This window comes from Hippocampus bargibanti, linkage group LG02 (assembly GCF_051943395.1).
Source record: "Hippocampus bargibanti isolate YZ-2025 linkage group LG02, ASM5194339v1, whole genome shotgun sequence".
In the NCBI taxonomy this organism is placed as follows: domain Eukaryota; kingdom Metazoa; phylum Chordata; class Actinopteri; order Syngnathiformes; family Syngnathidae; genus Hippocampus; species Hippocampus bargibanti.
Window position 1 is genome coordinate 31,416,042 of NC_142735.1, and position 18,308 is coordinate 31,434,349.

The 18,308-nt window shown below is 50.5% G+C and overlaps 1 protein-coding gene across 1 annotated transcript in view; it reads right to left on the minus strand.

Moving 5' to 3' along the window:
• Positions 1–298: 298 nt before the first annotated feature.
• The window catches only part of LOC148902451 (phospholipid-transporting ATPase ABCA1-like), a 39,259-nt gene continuing 21,249 nt past the window's right edge, over positions 299–18,308 (minus strand). Inside the window, exons 9-49 of the mRNA XM_088990995.1 lie at positions 17,015–17,255; positions 16,526–16,665; positions 16,337–16,453; positions 16,035–16,229; positions 15,703–15,908; positions 15,435–15,611; positions 15,124–15,346; positions 14,328–14,549; positions 14,045–14,249; positions 13,225–13,338; positions 12,953–13,127; positions 12,760–12,891; positions 12,403–12,680; positions 12,123–12,334; positions 11,968–12,040; positions 11,649–11,899; positions 11,285–11,336; positions 11,087–11,197; positions 10,869–11,014; positions 10,669–10,793; positions 10,458–10,556; positions 10,177–10,366; positions 10,015–10,109; positions 9,907–9,939; positions 9,739–9,844; positions 9,492–9,566; positions 9,237–9,406; positions 8,985–9,162; positions 8,800–8,915; positions 7,751–7,895; positions 7,551–7,674; positions 7,356–7,485; positions 7,129–7,255; positions 6,958–7,020; positions 6,775–6,881; positions 6,569–6,710; positions 6,349–6,483; positions 4,066–4,169; positions 2,401–2,493; positions 1,078–1,321; positions 299–1,004 (exon numbers count right to left, since the gene is read on the minus strand). Coding sequence (XP_088847121.1) covers positions 855–1,004; positions 1,078–1,321; positions 2,401–2,493; positions 4,066–4,169; positions 6,349–6,483; positions 6,569–6,710; positions 6,775–6,881; positions 6,958–7,020; positions 7,129–7,255; positions 7,356–7,485; positions 7,551–7,674; positions 7,751–7,895; positions 8,800–8,915; positions 8,985–9,162; positions 9,237–9,406; positions 9,492–9,566; positions 9,739–9,844; positions 9,907–9,939; positions 10,015–10,109; positions 10,177–10,366; positions 10,458–10,556; positions 10,669–10,793; positions 10,869–11,014; positions 11,087–11,197; positions 11,285–11,336; positions 11,649–11,899; positions 11,968–12,040; positions 12,123–12,334; positions 12,403–12,680; positions 12,760–12,891; positions 12,953–13,127; positions 13,225–13,338; positions 14,045–14,249; positions 14,328–14,549; positions 15,124–15,346; positions 15,435–15,611; positions 15,703–15,908; positions 16,035–16,229; positions 16,337–16,453; positions 16,526–16,665; positions 17,015–17,255 — 6,021 coding nt within the window. The 3' untranslated portion in view covers positions 299–854. The remainder of the gene's footprint in view (positions 1,005–1,077; positions 1,322–2,400; positions 2,494–4,065; positions 4,170–6,348; positions 6,484–6,568; positions 6,711–6,774; positions 6,882–6,957; positions 7,021–7,128; positions 7,256–7,355; positions 7,486–7,550; positions 7,675–7,750; positions 7,896–8,799; positions 8,916–8,984; positions 9,163–9,236; positions 9,407–9,491; positions 9,567–9,738; positions 9,845–9,906; positions 9,940–10,014; positions 10,110–10,176; positions 10,367–10,457; positions 10,557–10,668; positions 10,794–10,868; positions 11,015–11,086; positions 11,198–11,284; positions 11,337–11,648; positions 11,900–11,967; positions 12,041–12,122; positions 12,335–12,402; positions 12,681–12,759; positions 12,892–12,952; positions 13,128–13,224; positions 13,339–14,044; positions 14,250–14,327; positions 14,550–15,123; positions 15,347–15,434; positions 15,612–15,702; positions 15,909–16,034; positions 16,230–16,336; positions 16,454–16,525; positions 16,666–17,014; positions 17,256–18,308) is intronic.

Sequence of the window (18,308 nt, forward strand, 5' to 3'; positions counted from 1 at the left end):
GCGTTCTTGACCAATCACGTGGCTTTACCCGAAGACTGGGGGTGCGGAATAGAGGACAAAAACAGTCAGCTGCCATTTTCATTGAGGCAGCCCCGTGTATGAAAAAAAGTTCGTATGCCAAGATAAAATTTTCATAAATGTAACATTCGTAAACCGAAAAGTTCGTAAGCCAAGGGGTTCGTAAACCGAGGTATCACTGTACTGCAAACTACAATGGAAATGGGTATAGGGTAAAAAAAGACTTCAACAAAAGGGAAAATACCTGTCGTGGAAAGTAAAGAACGGGTACGGCTCTAAGTATGAGTCAGAGTCAGAATGAACTTTATTTAGACTTTTATTTTCTTTGACAAGCCCAACCGTCCGGGATGCCTTCCCAAAGGTTTGCACAGAATCTTGTTACTGCACTTGGAGTGGTTTCTTCCACATAACTGTGCAGTGTGGATTGATTTGATTCGAAGGTTTGCAGTAACAGTTTGCCTTCACATTTAAAGAGATTTTTTCTTTTCGCAAGACAAAAACAAATTACACCGAGAGAATTGTACAAATATTTTGCTTCTTATATATAAAAATAATCAACACTCTGATTGGCAGTTGAACAAACATAAATAAAATAAACAGACGATGATTTGAAATGATTTGGAATCTTCATCGACAAGCCCAACTTGACACCATTCTGAAATGAAAATGGCGGCCGCGCATTGGCACCGCTTCAAGTTTTTTACTTTCTCTTGCCGTGCGGCGAGGCCAACCTCCCGTCACCAGCGGACATCATTCGCATTGCGTGACGACGGGCATCTGCTCGTCACGCGGCTCATTTTCAAATCGCGCGTCATGTGATCCCTTGCACGACGTGGTCACAAGATGCTCTCATTGGCACAGTCCACATGCGGAAGGTCCACTCGGACTGCAGTTCTGCCCCGGTGCCGCTTTATTGAGGGCGAGGAAGAGTGACTGTCTTTCGAGTGGTAGTCGTCGCTTTGGTCCTTGGCAAAGTTCACAAACACCTAGCACGCAAAACAAGTATGTCTCACACTTGTGTGTGTGTGTGTGTGTGTGTGTGTGTGTTTGTGCGTATACCTGGTCGAGTGTGGTCTGCGTGACGGAGTAGTCTTCAATTTTGAGTGCGTGTTTGTTATTGGCCAGAGTGAAGAAGATGTGCGTGAGAGAGCATTGGGATGACGGTAGCTGGTACTGCAGCATGTTACGGTGTTTCTCCTTCAGGGTGCTCCCGCCCAGTTCGCTCTCGATGAACTTCATGACAGGAAGGAGATCAGGGTCGGGCCCCGCCACACGCAGGATGATGGTGTAGCCATTGCCGAACCTGCAGGCCACGGGTGCGACAGCTGGTATTAAGCTCAAACACCCACTTCCTCTCTTAAAGGACAACCGACATCTCTGAACAAGTTGCGTCCATAATTTGTAAAATCACTTCAAATTACTTCTGAGCGCATTTACAAATATTCAACTGCATATAGCTATACTCTTTGAACTCTTTCAACAGTAGCCCAAATGGAACTTTATACTGCCATTTGGCAATTTTTTGATGATGATACTAGTGCAGCGTGTCCGACCGGAAACAAATTCCTTGTGTGTTCTACATACTTGGCAATAAAGATGATTCTGATGATTCTGATTTTACGTTTTAAGACATGCACTGAATATTCATGAAGTCTTGTTTTCGAATTGATGACGATGCCCGAAGTGACGTCATGGAGGGAACGACCCTGACTAAGAAAGCGACACACAATGCATTTTGAGTACTTTTTTTTCATCTGAAAACACCGTGTTGGTAGCGAAATTAGAAGGAAAACTCGATAAATAATGTGATGGTGAATAGGTTGTGTGTCGCAGCCAATTGCTGTAACACGCATAAAGAAGGTGTAAGTTTACACAAATTCCCAGCGGAGAAATCAGACATTTCCAACGGAGCTGGTGCAAAATCTTGTGCATTTTCTGGGCGCTACATTGGAGTCCAGACGGCTCGAATTGATACGGAAGGACTTTTTTAATCAATTGCAAACATTTATGCTACCCTCTTCAGAACTATTTGAATCCTATTCATAACTGGACGAGTAACAAGAAAGCATCTTCTCACAATCTGAACTCTCTGAAGCCATTGTTTTGATTCTGGAGCAAGGCAGTTTGTGAAGGTGTATCCTGGCGTGACGTCACAAACAAGGGGGTGGGACTTTCTGAATCTGCCCAGTTCCGAGCTCATTTTGTGGCAGTTTTGGAACACTTAGCCATTTTTATTTGGGTTTTGCATTTGACTAAAAATACCAGCCTGCGTGTTTTGGGTATTTTAGATGCTATAAAACGTTTTTCTGATGTCAGTTAGGAAACAAAAAAATGGTGTCGGTTGTCCTTTAAGCCCCTGTGTGTGTGTGTGTGTTCTTGTACCTGTTCTTCAAATGCTGGACGCTGCCGAGACATTTGAACCTGCCATTCACCATGATAGCCATGCGGGTGCACAGTGCCTCACACTCCTCCATGCTGACACACACACACGCACACGCACACGCACACGCACACACACACACACACACACACACACACACACACACACACACACACACACAAACATGCACACACACAGACCCACACGCACACACACACTGGTGATTACATGTCAGGCATATGAGTAAAGTGAAGATAGCCCTTATTCCAACATATCGCATACTCATAAAGGCTGCAGATACCAGCAGCTGATATTTAATGCAAAACAAATAAATAAATAAACAAACACCCCCCCACACATTTTGGGGGCCAAGGTCCTGAGTTATGCGCAAGTAGGTGGGACATGTCAACGAACACAGGAAAAGGGAACCACCGCACAAAGGAGACATGTGAAGGATGTGCTAATACAGACGCTCCACGATTTACAATCATTCGAGTTACGACCAACGGTACATACAAACATTTTTGCGGGTATGTCGAAAAATGTTCAGACAGAGATATTGTTAGATTTTGCATTATGCGCCATTTTCCAGCCGAGCTCGCTTGCGATTGGCTGCTTCACGCACAGCGACGGACACTAAGGTTGACCAATCAGCAAATGGCTATACTGATGTGTTGCCAACGGGGTAAGCCCCCGATCCGCTGAGCTCGCTTACGATTGGGTGCGTAGAGCATGTGGATGGAGGGGAAAATCGCTCGTCCCAGTTGATGCTCTGAGGAGGACGCAATGCATAACAAAACGTAATGGCTGCTGGCATGTAATTCAGTAATTGTCAGCAGCTTCATTACTGAAGACCCAAGGATATATGTTGTCGTACTACAGTAAGTGTGAATTTATTTTATAACTGTTAGAGCGTCTGTGTTTTATACTTCTGATAGAGATTAGACAGAATAGAAGTTATCATATTTAAAAGTTTCATGTTATATGGTTAGCGAACATGTGTGACTTGAGTACACAATAGGCCCACAGTAAAGGCGCAGATGGCCTGGGGTCAATCTGAACACAGCCTGTTTAAGGTGTCATCTTCATCTAGGAGGTCTGGCCTTGGACAGAATTTAGGACTCGGGAAACTCCTTCGTCACAGGAGGACTTGAAACTCCCTCACAGGAAGAGCTCATTAGCCAGGTTACAAATTTATCAGTTCATGGAAAAGACAACAAATTAAAATATTTTATTTTATTTTATTTGTTTTATTGCTTACAGCTGTTGGTGCTTAGAACGTCCAGGGGTGTGGTATTCTAATCAAGAAAACTATGTTTTACTAATGTAGCACTTAAATTTGCATATATTCTCAATAAATAGCTTGGCAGAGGGCTGCAGAATTCGGACATCTGTCTTGAATGGCTGCGTCCCCTGGCGGCAGTAAAAGACAATCTTCCTGTGTTCCTTTGTCCACAGTGTCCGATCAAACATCTCTGATAACTTCCCAGTTCAGTGTTTGACTTAAACATACGTTCCATACAAAATATAGCACTGAAGCAACTCACTAAGAAATTCACCTTACGAACGAACACTCGGAACGGATCTCGTTCGTAAGGTGAGGAGCGTCTGTAGCACAAGAAGATAAGGATTCACGTGAAGAAAGAGTGAGACAAAGGCGAACGCACCTGTGCGAGGTGAGCACCACGGATCGTCCCTCCTTGATGACATCCAGGATGCAGTTCCAGAGCGCTCGACGGGCTTTGGGGTCCATGCCTGTGGTTGGCTCGTCCTGTGAGCATGGCGACAGCTGGGTTAATTCCACCCACGAGTTCAACAACAAGCAGAGAGAGAAGGCTTCGAGGACCGGGGGCACGCGGCATGCCTGACCGCCATGACTTAACTACACTCTGCCCTTTACAAGCAACTCCACCATACGTAACCCGAAGACGCGCACTGGCTGGTCCACGTTTCGCTATGTAACCGAAACCCAAAAAAAATCAATCCAACGTGAATCCAAGTTGATCGACACAACTGATGTGACGAGAGCAGTGGTTCTTAACGTGGCTAGGTGGGAAAGTCAAGGGTTCAGTGAGTCCACCTTTCTCAATGCTTCTCCACCGGCAGATCAACAAAGCTCATCTGTCACCCGATACAGTGATACGTTGGCTTACGACAGACAGTCCCAGACAGTGTAAGGCGAAAAGTGTGTATCCCAAAAATAATTTCCCATAGGAAACCATTAAAATGAGAATAATCCATTCCCAGGTCCCCATAAAACATAATTTTCTACTTTCAAATATTCTAAGCCTTAAAACTACGCAAAATATATCTGTGTAAGCTCTCAGTCGTACAGGAGTGGTCCATCGATGAGAAGGTTTCTTCAGCCGTCATCTGTACAAAAGTGAAGGTTTCGGACGTTTCGCCTCCTATCCAAGAGGCTTCGTCAGCGAACTAAAGTCTGACTGGTCGTATCGGCCCCATTTATATATCCCCTTTATAGGTCCCTACTCTCAGGTTGGGGGGGTAGAGGACCCCTCCCTGTGGCCTCACTGGTTGTTCCTACATTCCTGACTAACGACTGGCCTATTACCCCCACTCTCACCGGTATCACCTCATCAGCATAACGACCCTCATCAGCATTACGAAAGTTGCCTAACCTGTTTTGCCTAAGCAGGCTATTGTATGAACGATCCAAATCGAACCTCACCCCACCAGACCGGTTTAATGAAGGATTTTGTTGTTTTATAAGAATCGCTTCTTTTACCCCCCTTTCAAACCATCTATGTTCTTTCGCTAAGATTTTAACCTCATTGTCGTCAAATGAGTGGTTGCTAGCTTTTAGGTGCAAATGTACTGCCGATTGAAGCCCACTAGTATTATCCCTGCGATGTTGATAAAGTCTTTTTTTGAGAATTTGTTGAGTCTCCCCAATGTACTGCTCTTTACAATTTTCATTCTTACAATGTATGGAATAAACTACGTTACCTTGTTTTTCATTTGGTAGCCTAATTTTTTTTTTTTGCCTTAACGTGTTTGAAAGGGGGGTAAAAGAAGCGATTCTTATAAAACAACAAAATCCTTCATTAAACCGGTCTGGTGGGGTGAGGTTCAATTTGGATCGTTCATACAATAGCCTGCTTAGGCAAAACAGGTTAGGCAACTTTCACAATGCTGATGAGGGTCGTTATGCTGATGAGGTGATACCGGGGGGAGTGGGGGTAATAGGCCAGTCGTTAGTCAGGAATGTAGGAACAATCAGTGGGGCCACAGGGAGGGGTTCCCCTGCCCCCCCAACCTGAGAGTAGGGACCTATCATAGCTGTGTCCGGCGCCACCATGTCTGGACATTAGGGATATATAAATGGGGCCAATACGACCAGTCAGACTTTAGTTCGCTGACGAAGCCTCTTGGATAGGAGGCGAAACGTCCGAAACCTTCACTTTTGTACAGATGACGGCTGAAGAAACCTTCTCATCGATACGCAAAATATACTTTATTTTATGTATAATAAATGTGCTATGGTATTATAATTAAAGAAATAAACTGTAATGTATAATAAAGTTCTTTTATTTACCTTTGTGATGGTCGGTGATGACTTGATGGAATGGAGTGGCCGGTTTCAACACCATTAAACACTTGATGAGGAACGTAGCCTTCTTTCACCATCTTGAGGAATGATTCCTTGTAGGTGCTTTCTCTGCGATAATTTTACCTGGTTCCTCATCAATTGTGTTCTGTTTAGCTGGGTTGAAAGCTTTTTGCATCAAGTGTACAGATGGCTTGTGCGGGTTATTTGTGGAGACTGATTGATGGGAATTTTAACCTTGCAGTCTACACATTAAGTTGTTAAGTCCAAATTTCACTGTTTTCTATTCATTTTCTCACCTACTGGGCGACCGATACGGCTGAAGGAACACAAATGTGGCAGCGGGTTTCACCTCGCGCACTCCCCGCGCCACTTTACTCACCAGGAAGACGACAGGAGGGGCGCCGATGAGCGCCATGGCTGTGGAAAGTTTCCGTAAATTGCCACCGCTGTAACTTCCTACCGCTTTGTCAGCGTACTTGAGCAGGCCCAACCTCCTGATGCCCCACTCGGCTACCTGGGGAGCACAGCGCCACGGTCGTCGTAATCTTCGTCCTCCCGGAACCCAAAAGCCTCGCGGGCCGGGCTGGCTCGCCACTTACGTCGCAGACTTCCTTCTCGGGAACTCCTCTCAGGATGGCATAGAGCTCCAGATGCTCTCTTCCTGTCAGCAGCTCGTTGACGGCATCAAACTGGGGGCAGTAGCCCATGTTCTGATGGACCTGGTCCAGCTCCCGCAGGATACTGAGGGGCGTTAGCGTGTGAATGGAAGGAATTTTGATCAGAACGAAATTAATTTGAAGCTGACCTTTTCCCAGCAAGGAAGGCCTCGCCGCTAGTCACCACTGTGTCGCCTGTGAGCATTTTGAAGGTTGTTGTTTTTCCCGCTCCGTTTACTCCCAGCAGACCGAAACACTAACCAAACACATGCACTTACACACTTGCTACCAAACAAGTATCACACAAGTGTCTGCCTTGGCACGTAACATACTTCGCCCGGAGGAATTCCAACACAAAGTCGATCGACTGCCGGCTTCTGTTTTCTTTTGAACACCTGCAGGATGGAAATGGGGCAGTGATGATAAGAACCACCATTTTTTTTAATGACATGTGTGTCATTAGACACACACACGCTCACGCACACACACACAGTGCAGACTACCTTGGTGAGTTGTCTGAGTTCGAGGATATGTCCATGTCCAAGACCGTGTACAATACGCTGCCTTTCTCGAGCGACGTCCTCATCCTCCTCTCCAAGAACTCCCAGTTTAGTCAGGTGACTCACCGGTCTGCACGTGGGCAAAAAAACGAAGATAAGACAGAAGAGATAAGTTTTGTCGTGCGTCACAGCGAGGAGTGAGGAAGTGAAGTTGGAATTGTGAGCGTCACCCAGGTTTTATGCAGAATCTGTACTGTATGAGGACGGTGATGATGAAGAAGACGACGCCTTCTACTGCCATGGCGAACAAATTCTTTCCCACCATGTCCCATTCCAGGGGAGAACGGAGCCTGTTCTCTCCTGACACAACACACGCATGATGTCACAGCTCGCACAGACGCCAGACCGCCTCGTGAAGGCCTTACCGAATCTCTGCAGAGCGTCGGCCATGGCCTGGTTCTTGACCATGTCGATGAGGCCTCGCCCCAGACAGAAGTGAGGGAAAATGAGCAGAACGTTCTTGAGGATGTCGTTGATGCCTCCGATTTCCTGCAGCCACATAACGGGTTAGCGAGGCGGCACGTTAGCGAGGCGGCAGGCGATAAAGACGGCGGGGTCGCCTCACGTGATCCCCAAAGAGCTCCATGACGAACGTGGAGATGCTGCCATTGATCCCGATGAGGATGTTGACGCTGGTGAGAACCACATAGGCCGTGCTGGGGATGCTGAATAGGAACGACGCCGGGTACATCAGCGGCGTGATGGACCACCTACGCACATGTGCACAAAGGCATCGGATGTTGGCACCAGTCTGGCTTTGTTCCGCCGTGTGGCCTTTTGTACGTTGGCTCGCTACTTATCTTAATAATAATGCGTTTAATTTACAGGCGCCTTTCTGAGCACCCAAGGACACAATACACAAAACAAGGAAGTGAGTTCCAGAGTTTGGGAGCAGAGCGGCTGAAAGCTCTGCACCCCATCGTGGTGAGATGGGCAGAGGGCATACAGAGGTGAAAGGAGGATGAGGATCTGAGGGCCCGAGAGGGAACGGAGATTTGAAGTAGGTCAGACAGATAGGGGGGGGCAAGGTTATGGATGGCTTTAAATGTAAAAATAAGTATCTTGAAATCAATATGAAGTTTAACAGGGAGCCAGTGGCGCTGCAGGAGGACAGGAGTGATATGGTGGAAGGAGGGGTTTTTAGTGATGATCCGGGCTGAGGCATTTTGGACGAGTTGGAGTTGATGGAGAAATTTTTGATTGACCCCGAAAAGAAGTGAGTGACAATAATCGATACGAGAAGTGACGAGACTGTGGATAAGGATAGCAGTGGTGTGAGGGGTGAGAGAGGGACGGAGACGATTGATATTACGGAGGTGGAAATATGCAGACCGAGTTATGTTCTTTATATGGGAGTGAAAAGATAGTGAGCTATCGAGGATGACACCCAGGCTCTTGACCTGAAGGGCGGGGGACACGGTAGAACTGTCAATGGTGAGAGAGAAACTGTTTGCTTGGTGAAAGGTGGATTTAGTACCGACAAGGAGAAGTTCAGTTCAGAACTTCTGCTTCATGAAGGCTTTGGATTGATTTGCTGATAACTGTCGCAGTACAAAGCGAGTCGTTTCGCTCTCGACTCGCGGCCTGTTTCCAAATGGGTATGTGTGTGCGTACCCGTAGAGCAGGAGAAGCAGGGCAAGCACCGGCAGGTTTGTGGAGGAGACATAAGCCTTTTGTTGGAAGCACACGAAGATGAGGACGACCAGCGTTGCTGGGACGACGTAGTTACACTGCGGATGGAGACAAGACATGCCCCGTTATCCGGCGGTACGGACAGAGGGAGGGACGGACGGACGCACCATGTCCCAGATGAAGTTGGCGGTCCAGTAGAGGAGGGGGTGCACGCCACTGATGAAGTGCATGTGTTTGGCCTTCGTCACACGCTCCTGAATGAGGAAGACCACAAAGCTGGCCGGGACAAAGGACATGGCAAAGATCACGCAGATTGACACCAGCACGTCCACTGAGGTTGTGACCCTGGAGAACAGTTACGCGATGACGTCTACGGGATGAAGCCGACGTGCGTGCGGGTGGAAGGTGTGAGCACTCACAGCGCCACCTGAGACAGCTGCTCCTTGGTCAGGTTAAGTGGATGATTGAAAGCACGGATTCCGAAGCGGTCGGCGTCTTGACCGGGAGGCAGGTTGGCCCTCAGGATGGCATTGCTCATCACGTTGATGAAGGCGCCCATGCTGTGCCAGCCTTTGTTGTTGAACCAAATCTGACCCGACGGTAAATCCATCCATCTTGTTACGCATCGGTCGCTTGTAAAGCAATGGTCGCTAGCGCACTGGTGGCTGACTGACCTTGACGTTGTTCTTGGTGTCCAAACCGTTAATGAAAGCAGACAAATTGTCCAAAAATCGATCGGCCGCAGCTCCCTGTTCAATGGACATTCAAAGCTCGGATCAGCACCAGCGGCGGCCATTCCGTCCGTACTACTGACGAGTGGAGACACGAGTGGGTGGTTCGTCCCCAAATTGCTCAGCAGTGTAATTAGCCCACGCAACAGAACCTTGTTAATTTTTTGGCAATTGCGAGAAAAAAAACAACCTTGGTCAGTTCAAAGATTTTACGGATGCGGCGGATGGCGTCGTCGATCTCGTCAGCCGGCGGGAGGACGTGAGTGCTCCTGGCGCCCAATGAGAAGCCTCCGTACCTACCAGTAATTTGACAAAGTATAACAGATTGAAAACAACATCCGCATTCACCCCAACTCACCTGAACTCATTCACCCAAACTTTGTTCTTCAAGCTGAGGACGACACAAAGAGAAAGTTGAGCCGGCGCGGATTTTCGGCGGCACGCGGACGTTTGGACTTGGTCTTACCTTTTGCCGATGATCTGCGCGTAGGTTTTGACCAGGTAGTCTGAGATGTTCCGCCCTGTCAGGTTCTGCAGCGTGTCGGTTGAGCTCAGCTTCATCTAAACACAAGGCGTACGTTATCGAATGGGGCCCCCTCTTCCCCGTGGCAACCGGGCCGCAACCAACCTCAGGCGGCGGCATCCCACCGGCGCCGGCGGGGCAGTCGGGCAGCATCTTCTTCCTGCCGTCGCAACTGCAGGAGCAGGCGGGGGACGGGTCCTCCATGCTCCAGTTCCCGGACACGAACAGCTGCCGGACACTCTCCGAAACCTCCGGAACACTCCAGTCATCATCGCCCATCGTGCAAGGTGCCTCTCTGATCGCCAGTGGCGGAGAGTGCTCGTAAGACGGCGGGGAAAAGGCTCAGAGGAGATGACAGAGAGACCGTCGGGGTGGGATAATCTTACGGAACGGGATGTCCAAGCATGCAACGCGTCCCCAGTCCCGGCGGGTCCAAAAGGGAAGCCAGTAACTTCTGCGTGCTGGCGTCTCCCGGCGCGTCATCACTACAACCAAAAGCGGAGGAAGTTTACACTCTTGGGCGGAGGCCGACAGCTCTCGACCAATGAAAGGGGGATTCCAGCAGCAAAATAATTTTGCTGCTGGGCCACTCGGTACCTGACGAAGGTGACCTGATCTTCGTACATCCAGGGCTGCAGCTCCAAACTGGGATATTTCCCAAAAGGTGGAACGATGAGACTGAAAACCAGCGCGATGCAGACAAAGATGGCGGGAAGCACGATCTGCGAGATGGCAGCGTCTCGTCAGATGGCAATAATTTGAGAAACACCACTGGCGAGTGGGCAACGGGAGCCCACCTGGGCAAAGAATCCTTTACGGGAGCGCCGGGCGAAAAGAAATCTCTTCCACATGAGTGCCACAAACTGCTGTTTGGTCAAATTCCAACCGCTCACTTTGGTCGATCCTTTTCCAACACACTTCAACCTGTCTGTTTCTTGACTCTCTGGAATAACGAAGGTCCATCACAGAGCTAGCGGGCGCAAACGTGCGCGACCGCCTAATCGGCGGCACGTACCGTCAGCCATGTCGTCGTCGCGCTCGTCCGTTAGAGGTCTCAGGCAGCTCTGAGGGTCGCCTCCTCCAAAGGCGTGAGTACGCCGTCGTCGCTGGATGGGAAGTGTGCCGTCTGCTAACGCCGACGGGCGCAAATGAGTCCGCGGTCGAAGCTGCGCGAGGTCGGTGCACGTCAAGCGTGTCAATCACGGGACGTTACCTGAGGGCACATCCGTATCCACGCCGTTATCTTCGGCCACTTTCAGGAAAATCTGCGGAAAGAAAAAGCATACAACGAAATTGGTATGGGGAGGGGAGTGGAAGTGGATTTCCTCGACCTGTATTTATGCCCAGAGACCTTTGACTTGACAAACAGGAGAAATACACCATAGACAGACAAAGGTCTGGGACTGAGAAAGGGCCTCATTGTTAGGTCTCTTTGGATTGATATGTTGCTATCGTCCACAGATGAACAATCACATGTCCTTTGGAGTGGCAGGACAATGATTTTCAATGGCACAACCTCCGTCAGAGCACAGATGCGCTTGGGAAGCACTGCGTTTAGGGCTCGGAGAGTGTCCCACCTCCTCCAAGGTGGTGTCGGATACGCCGTAACTGGAGATGTTCAGGTCACTCAGATTGTTGTCCATTTCACGGAAAAGCTCCACAAAGGCTCCGTCCTTGGCGGCAGAGTAGGGCAGGACAAAGGTCAGCTCGTGTCCCAGGTCCTCTACCATGCGGGCGCCAGGGATGTGGCGCAGGATCAGGCCAGAGACCTGGGATGTGTCCACCGGGGGGAGCAAGGCATCGCAGAGTCCCGCCGCCTGTCCGTTTTCTAACGAGGGAGACAAAAGATGAACGCGAGGTTCTGCAGCAAAGCCGAGGAGGCGAGGCACCGCTCACCAACGGTGGCAGCGTCGCTTTCCTGTTCGCTGCCCAGTCCGGCGTCACTGCTGCTGACGGAACCCCTCTCGTCCTGTAACGTAAGCAGGCAGGGGCCCGGGTGACTCGACTCTTGTCTGCATTTTGTCAAAAGGCGGCACACAGTGCCAGCTGACCTTCTTGGTGAAGGACGCGCTGCCGGATGAGGAGCCGAGCGAGGACTCTGGGTCCTTTTTGACCAGGGTCAGGTAGTAGCCTGTTCCGAGCTGATTTTTGAGATACAACGAAGATCCCACGCAGCACAAGTTCCCATGCGAGATGATTGCAATGCGGTCGCCCAGGATATCGGCCTCGTCCATGTGGTGAGTGGACAAGATGATGGTGCGACCTGAGGGCGCACCGCACGCTGGGCTCTCAAATTGAGCTCGCCCACGTCTGCAAAGAGCAGAAACTCACCCTGTCGGTACTTGAGCAGCAGATCCCAGATTCCTCTTCGAGCGTAAGGATCCACTCCAGCCGTGGGCTCGTCCAAGATCACCACCTTTGAACCCCCGACAAAAGCCAAGGCCACGGACAGCTTCCTCTGCATGCCGCCGGAGAGCGTGCTGGTCTTTGACTTGCGTTTGTGCGGCAGGCCCGTGTCCTGGAGGATCTGCTCCATCTCGCCTTTCACCTGTTCCTCCGACAGGCCTTTGAGTCGGGCGTAGAACCAGATGTGCTCCTCCGCCGTCAACCTGTGCAAGAGGGAGAGAGGGAAAGGTTGTCGGCAGCTGTCCTCAAGAGGGACAAAGCGGCGCCCGGAGGACCCCTCACATGCTGAAGAGGACGTTGTGTTGAGGGCAAACGCCCAGACTCTGACGGATGGCGCTTAGTTCTGTGCGGATGTCTCGACCCAGAATGTAGGCGGTACCAGAGGTGGGCGGGAACAGACCGGTGAGGATGGACCTGCGGCGATGGTACGGTTGAGTCACTCTCCCCTTTGTGGCTCGCGCTTGCTCAGACTCACATGGTGGTGGTCTTTCCGGCGCCGTTGTGTCCCAAGAAGGAGGTGATTTGTCCCTCGTAAAAGCCCAGTGTCAGCCCGTCCACTGCCGGCTTCTTTCTGTGCCGATAAACCTTGACAAGGTTCTCGATGTAGACGCCAAGCTGGAGGTGAGAGGGTTCCTCTTCCGTGCACACCGCTGCATAGGACCGACACACGCACCAATTTTGTCCCGACTTCTCTACCTTCTCCTGATCAGACCTTCCCATTTACTGAGCCTTTCTCGGCATTCTCACCGGCGGGCTTGCCTCTGTGGCGCAGAGGGACTTGGGCGGACTTGTTGTCCTCATCCCCGAGCCAGTAGGACTTGGTGACGGGGAAGTACCACGGACGAGGGATCCCGTACTGGCCTGCCACACACAAACACCTGGACTGAGAGTCTGATTGGTTTCTCACGAATGAAAATGCCGTCACCGTATGTGTCTGTCGTGTACTTTCATTCCTCGTGCGGCGTCCTGGGTAGCGCAAATGGGCGGAGGTTGCTGCGTATGTGTACGCCGGATTCTTTGGTGCAGGTGAATGAGGAGGTTCGTGACTGACTATGACCGGCGCTTGTTTTCTGTTGTTGGGTTTTACTCCCCCTTTCCAGATGGCGCCTCTGCAGCAGCGCATATTTTTGGAGAATTTCTCCATTGAAAGACAAATCAAGGGATTGTTACTCTGTGTTCCCCATGGACAATACTTGTCAACTCATCTAGCTTCGCCTTTGCCCTTGTTTCTTAATGTAAAATTGCACAATTAAACAATTGTTGGTGCACTTGCCATTGTGGGTTGGAGTAAAATAGTAAACGTTCTTAAGTTTTCTTGACTCCCAATCCTGGCATTAACTTTGGTTCAGTGACTCGTGTCCTTGTGCTACTCTGCCCTCTGGCGTACTGTTCAATTTATCTTATTTTATTGGTCTGCTTTGAGGTCCCAAAGTCACATTGTGTCAAATTCTCTCGAGCTCGGACGAAGTAAGCCTCGACCGGGAATCAATGTTTTCTCACTTGCGTTCCGACCTAATCAGAAAGGCGCACACCACTCAATGTGACGGAGTAAGAAAACGTCTCCCACCTGGAAAGACGGCTTCCATGTACCAGGTGAGGAGTCCGTACAGGAAGGAGTCAAAGTACATGATGATAATGGCAGTGCGCAGGCTAAAGTCGTCTTCCTCCAGGGGACTGGCCACCAGATTCTTCCATTGGATGCCGACGCCCTGCTCCTCAAACAGAGCAAAGTACTCGCAGCCAAAACCAAACGCCACTGGCGACAGGAGACTCTGCGGGAGATAGCAGCGTCAGACTCATGAGTCCAAGCGGAAACCCCCCAGCAAGCGACACCGCCAGGACCTCCTCACCGCAAAGACTTTGGCGCCAAACCCGATGTGATCCTGCCAAGCCACGCAGAGTACGTAAGGCAAGTAAAGGGTGAAGTAGATGATTCCCCCGCAGGCGGCGGCCAAATTTGCTCGGGCAAAGGCCGTGCTGATGAGAAAGCACTGCATGATGGTCACCACGGCGAAGGACGCCAGGAAGAGGAAGACCACGCCGCTGTCGCTGTACGGTAGCAAGTTTCCTTTCTGAGGGACAGAGAATCCTGTAAGTGCGATGGACGCATCGTCACGCCGATGGTAATCGCCTGAGTGGCTTGAGCCCAGACAGTCAGACAATCGGAAATCGTCCAGATTAGGTGCTGCTTTTAACCACCGAATCGCGCGGACATCCGAAGGGGAGAATGTGGTTAAATGATTTACACGCAGCGCTTGGCCAGGTCAGGTGACCGATACGTCTTTATTTCCATATGAACGTTAATTCCTCGATTTGGTTGAGCTCAAGATGGCGCCCCCGGCCAGCCTTCCGACACGACGACCCCACCCCCGATCTATATATCACACAAACGGAGAGCAATCTACCGGAGCACACACAATGAGACAACCAAACCACAACCAGCCGGGATTTATTGACCCAGACAACTGACACTGGACCACCGGCGCAAACAGACGGGTGGACCACAATCCAGCCCATAAGTAGCCCGCAAACACTCAGAGGAGCCTAGATTCAACCACCCGCGGACCAAAATCAACCAGAGATGGCCCACGGCGTCAACGAAGCAGCCTTGAATCGTTTGGGGAAAAGGGGTTAAAGCCAGCTGACCTTGAGCATCAGCACCAGCAGTCCGGCGCTGATGAGCAGAGGAATCAGGCTGCTGACGAACCAGCTGAACCATAGAATGCCGTTGTCCAGTCCCATGATCCTCATGGTCTCCTTCAGACGCGCCTCCTTCTCGTACACCACACTCTTCAGGATGATGGACACGGAGAACATCCAGGCCAGCGTCATGAAGAGCGGCATGGAGCGGCTCATCACCCGCAGGAAGCTGAGGGTGCAGAGAGCGAGAGCGAGTCAGCGCGCTCCAGAGTCGGCGCCCGCTTGGCGAGCCTCCGCCATCTCCAACCGCGCCGTACATGTCGTCCACGTAGCATGGGTAGGGCATCTGCTGGATGTAGACGCCCGTCTTCTCCTTGGTGCCCGTCATGGCTCGGACGAGGGCCTGCTCCACAACATCTTGCAGGTAGGAGAAGCCACCCCAAAGGTAGCGCATGTCCTCAAAGGGGTCCGCCCGAGGTCCCGGGTCCCAGTACCTGGGAAGAAGCCCACAAAGCACATTGCAGACGCAGAGCACCGCTGCCAAACTTCTGCGCTTAACCGTACGCAGCCCACGCGAGACCTTACGCGTCTTTGATCTTGTTGGTCCGCTCCACGCTGTCGATGTCCATGCGGATTTTGTAGCTGATGTTGGGGGCAAGCTCTGTGTCGTTGGGGCCAACGTCTGGGAAGACAATCCCGGCCCAAAACTTCCTGTCCTCTAGTAGAACCATGGACTCGTTGATCATGTGCTCCTCAGTGGGCATGGGCTGCAGTTTGTCCAGATTTACGCACTGAAATGAATCGCAGTTGAGCGACACTTGAGAAAAGACCAAGCTCACAGCCCAAGCTCAAAGCCTTAGCGAGAGGCCTCGCTAGTCAATGCCGACCCTACGCAAGTGCCGTATTCCGAAACTCACCTCCATGAAGCGGGAAATGCCGGTGATGGCCTGGTCGGTCTCGTTGAAGACGTCCCTCCAGGTGAGGGCGCCGCCGATCGGTCGACGCTGGTCAGCGTGCCTGGACAGGAAGTTGGAGACGTCGGCCACGGTCCAGTCAGTGTCGGCCAAGTGGGTCTGGAAGTAGGCGGCGGTCACGTTGTTTTTCAGCAGGGACTAAAACGGAAGGAACACGCGCTTTGACGCATTTGGCCTCCCTCCATGGATTCTCATTTCCAGAGAATGGGGTCCAAGAAAGATTGCAAGCCAAAGACGTTGATTACCCGCAGCAGGTTGATCTGTTCACCGTTCTCCAGGAAGTTCCAAAATTTGGGTCGCATCTCTTGCCACATTCCCTCCAAGTCCCTGAACACGCCCAGCTCCTGAAATGTCCGGTTCACCTGAAAGCAGCGCAGTCAAACGAGTGTGGTCCGACACGCCGTAGGTGAGCAAAGAGGATGTGGCGTCCTCACTTCGTGGATGACCCTCCGAGTGGCGGGCGTGTCGGGAGTGTAGAGGATTTTCCCCATTAGCAGGGGCTTCACCGCTTCCCAGATCATCCTGGACATGGGGTTGGAGTCCATGTCCCTCACCAGACCGTTGCAGAAAGGAGCTGCAAAGGTTTCACATGAGGGATATCAAACAGTTTGACGTGATAACTCACATCACCCATCCTGAGGCTTGCCGCCGCCGCCTTTTTACAAATGCCGTCTTTTTACTCTTACAAAGCGCCAAGATGGAAGAAGAAAAAGTCAGCAGACCAGTAACAAGTCCACACAGATGAAGTAACATCCTACCAACGAGCGTGGCGGGAAGTGTGACACTGACAGGACAGGAAGCACGGTGTGGGCACCGGCGCAAAGAGAAGTCAACACTATCAGGCGGGCGGCATGGGAAGCGGCGGTACGCAGACGGCCAACCGGAAGGGCGGCGCGAGGCGGACGGAATCTCGGCCAACTGACTGGAGGAGTTGTCGTAGCGCAGGGTGGCGTCGTCCTCACTGCTGTTGTGGTTTCCAAAGAGCGCCTTGTAGTTGCTGTCCTCGTACCAGTTGAGAGACTTGATCTGCAGGCCGCCGCCCTCGGGATGGCCGCAGACGATGCGCGACACGGCCTGGTACATGGCGCTGGGAGAGGATGTGGCGTTGCGCGTGAGGAAGGCGATCTCCTTCCTCAGGTCCATCCAGCTCTTCATGCCAGCCAGCTGCAGCACAAGCATCGATTGAAATGGGAGCGCGAGAAATGCGTTTCAAGTTGGAAAACAGCTTGCCATAGTTTTGGGATACCAAAAGGGAGATGGAGAGCCCATCTATTTTTTGGGGGGGGAGGGCGATTACCATCAAACAAGAATGTCTGGTTATATGCAGTGAATTGAAGATGTTTGTGTTCTCCAATTGGTGTCCTCCCTTGGAGCATCTTCACTTTTTGGTCCTTATTAAAGGACAACAGACACCTCCAGACAAGTTGTGTCCATAATTTATAAAATCACTTCAAATGACTTCTACGGAGCACATGTTATAAAGATTCCACCGCATATAGCTATATTTTACGTTCTAAGACTCGCTCTGAATATTCAGGAAGTCTTGTTTTCGAGTTGATGACGATCCCCGAAGTGACGTCATGGAGGGATTGCCCGTGACCGAGAAAGCAACACACAATGCATTTTGGGTACTTTTTTTCCATCTGAAAACACAGTGTTTATGGTGAATTTAGAAGGAGAACTACATAAATAACGCGATGGTGAATCGTTGTGTGTCGCAGCCAATTGCGGTAACACGCATAAAGAAGGTGTACGTTTACACAAATTCCCAGCGGACAAATCAGCCCATTCCCAACAGAGCTTGAGCGCCATCTTGTGCTTTTTCTGGGCGCTACATTGGAGTCCAGACGGCTCGAATTGATACGGAAGGACTTCTTTAATCGATTGCAAACATTTATGCTTTCCTCTTCAGAACTATTTGAATCATATTCATAACTGGATGAGTAACAAGAAAGCATATTCTTGGAATCTGAACTCTCTGGAGCCATTGTTTTGATTCTGGAGCAAGGCAGTGTGTGACCAATAGTGACGTCACGAACAAGGGGGCGGGACTTTGTGAGGTCATTTTGTGGCAGTTTTGGGACACTTTATGTCATTTTTATTGGTGTTTTGCATTTGACTAAAAATATCAGCCTGCGTGTTTTGGGTATTTTAGATGCTATAAAACGTTTTTCAGATGTCAGTTAGGAAACAAAAAAATGGTGTCGGTTGTCCTTT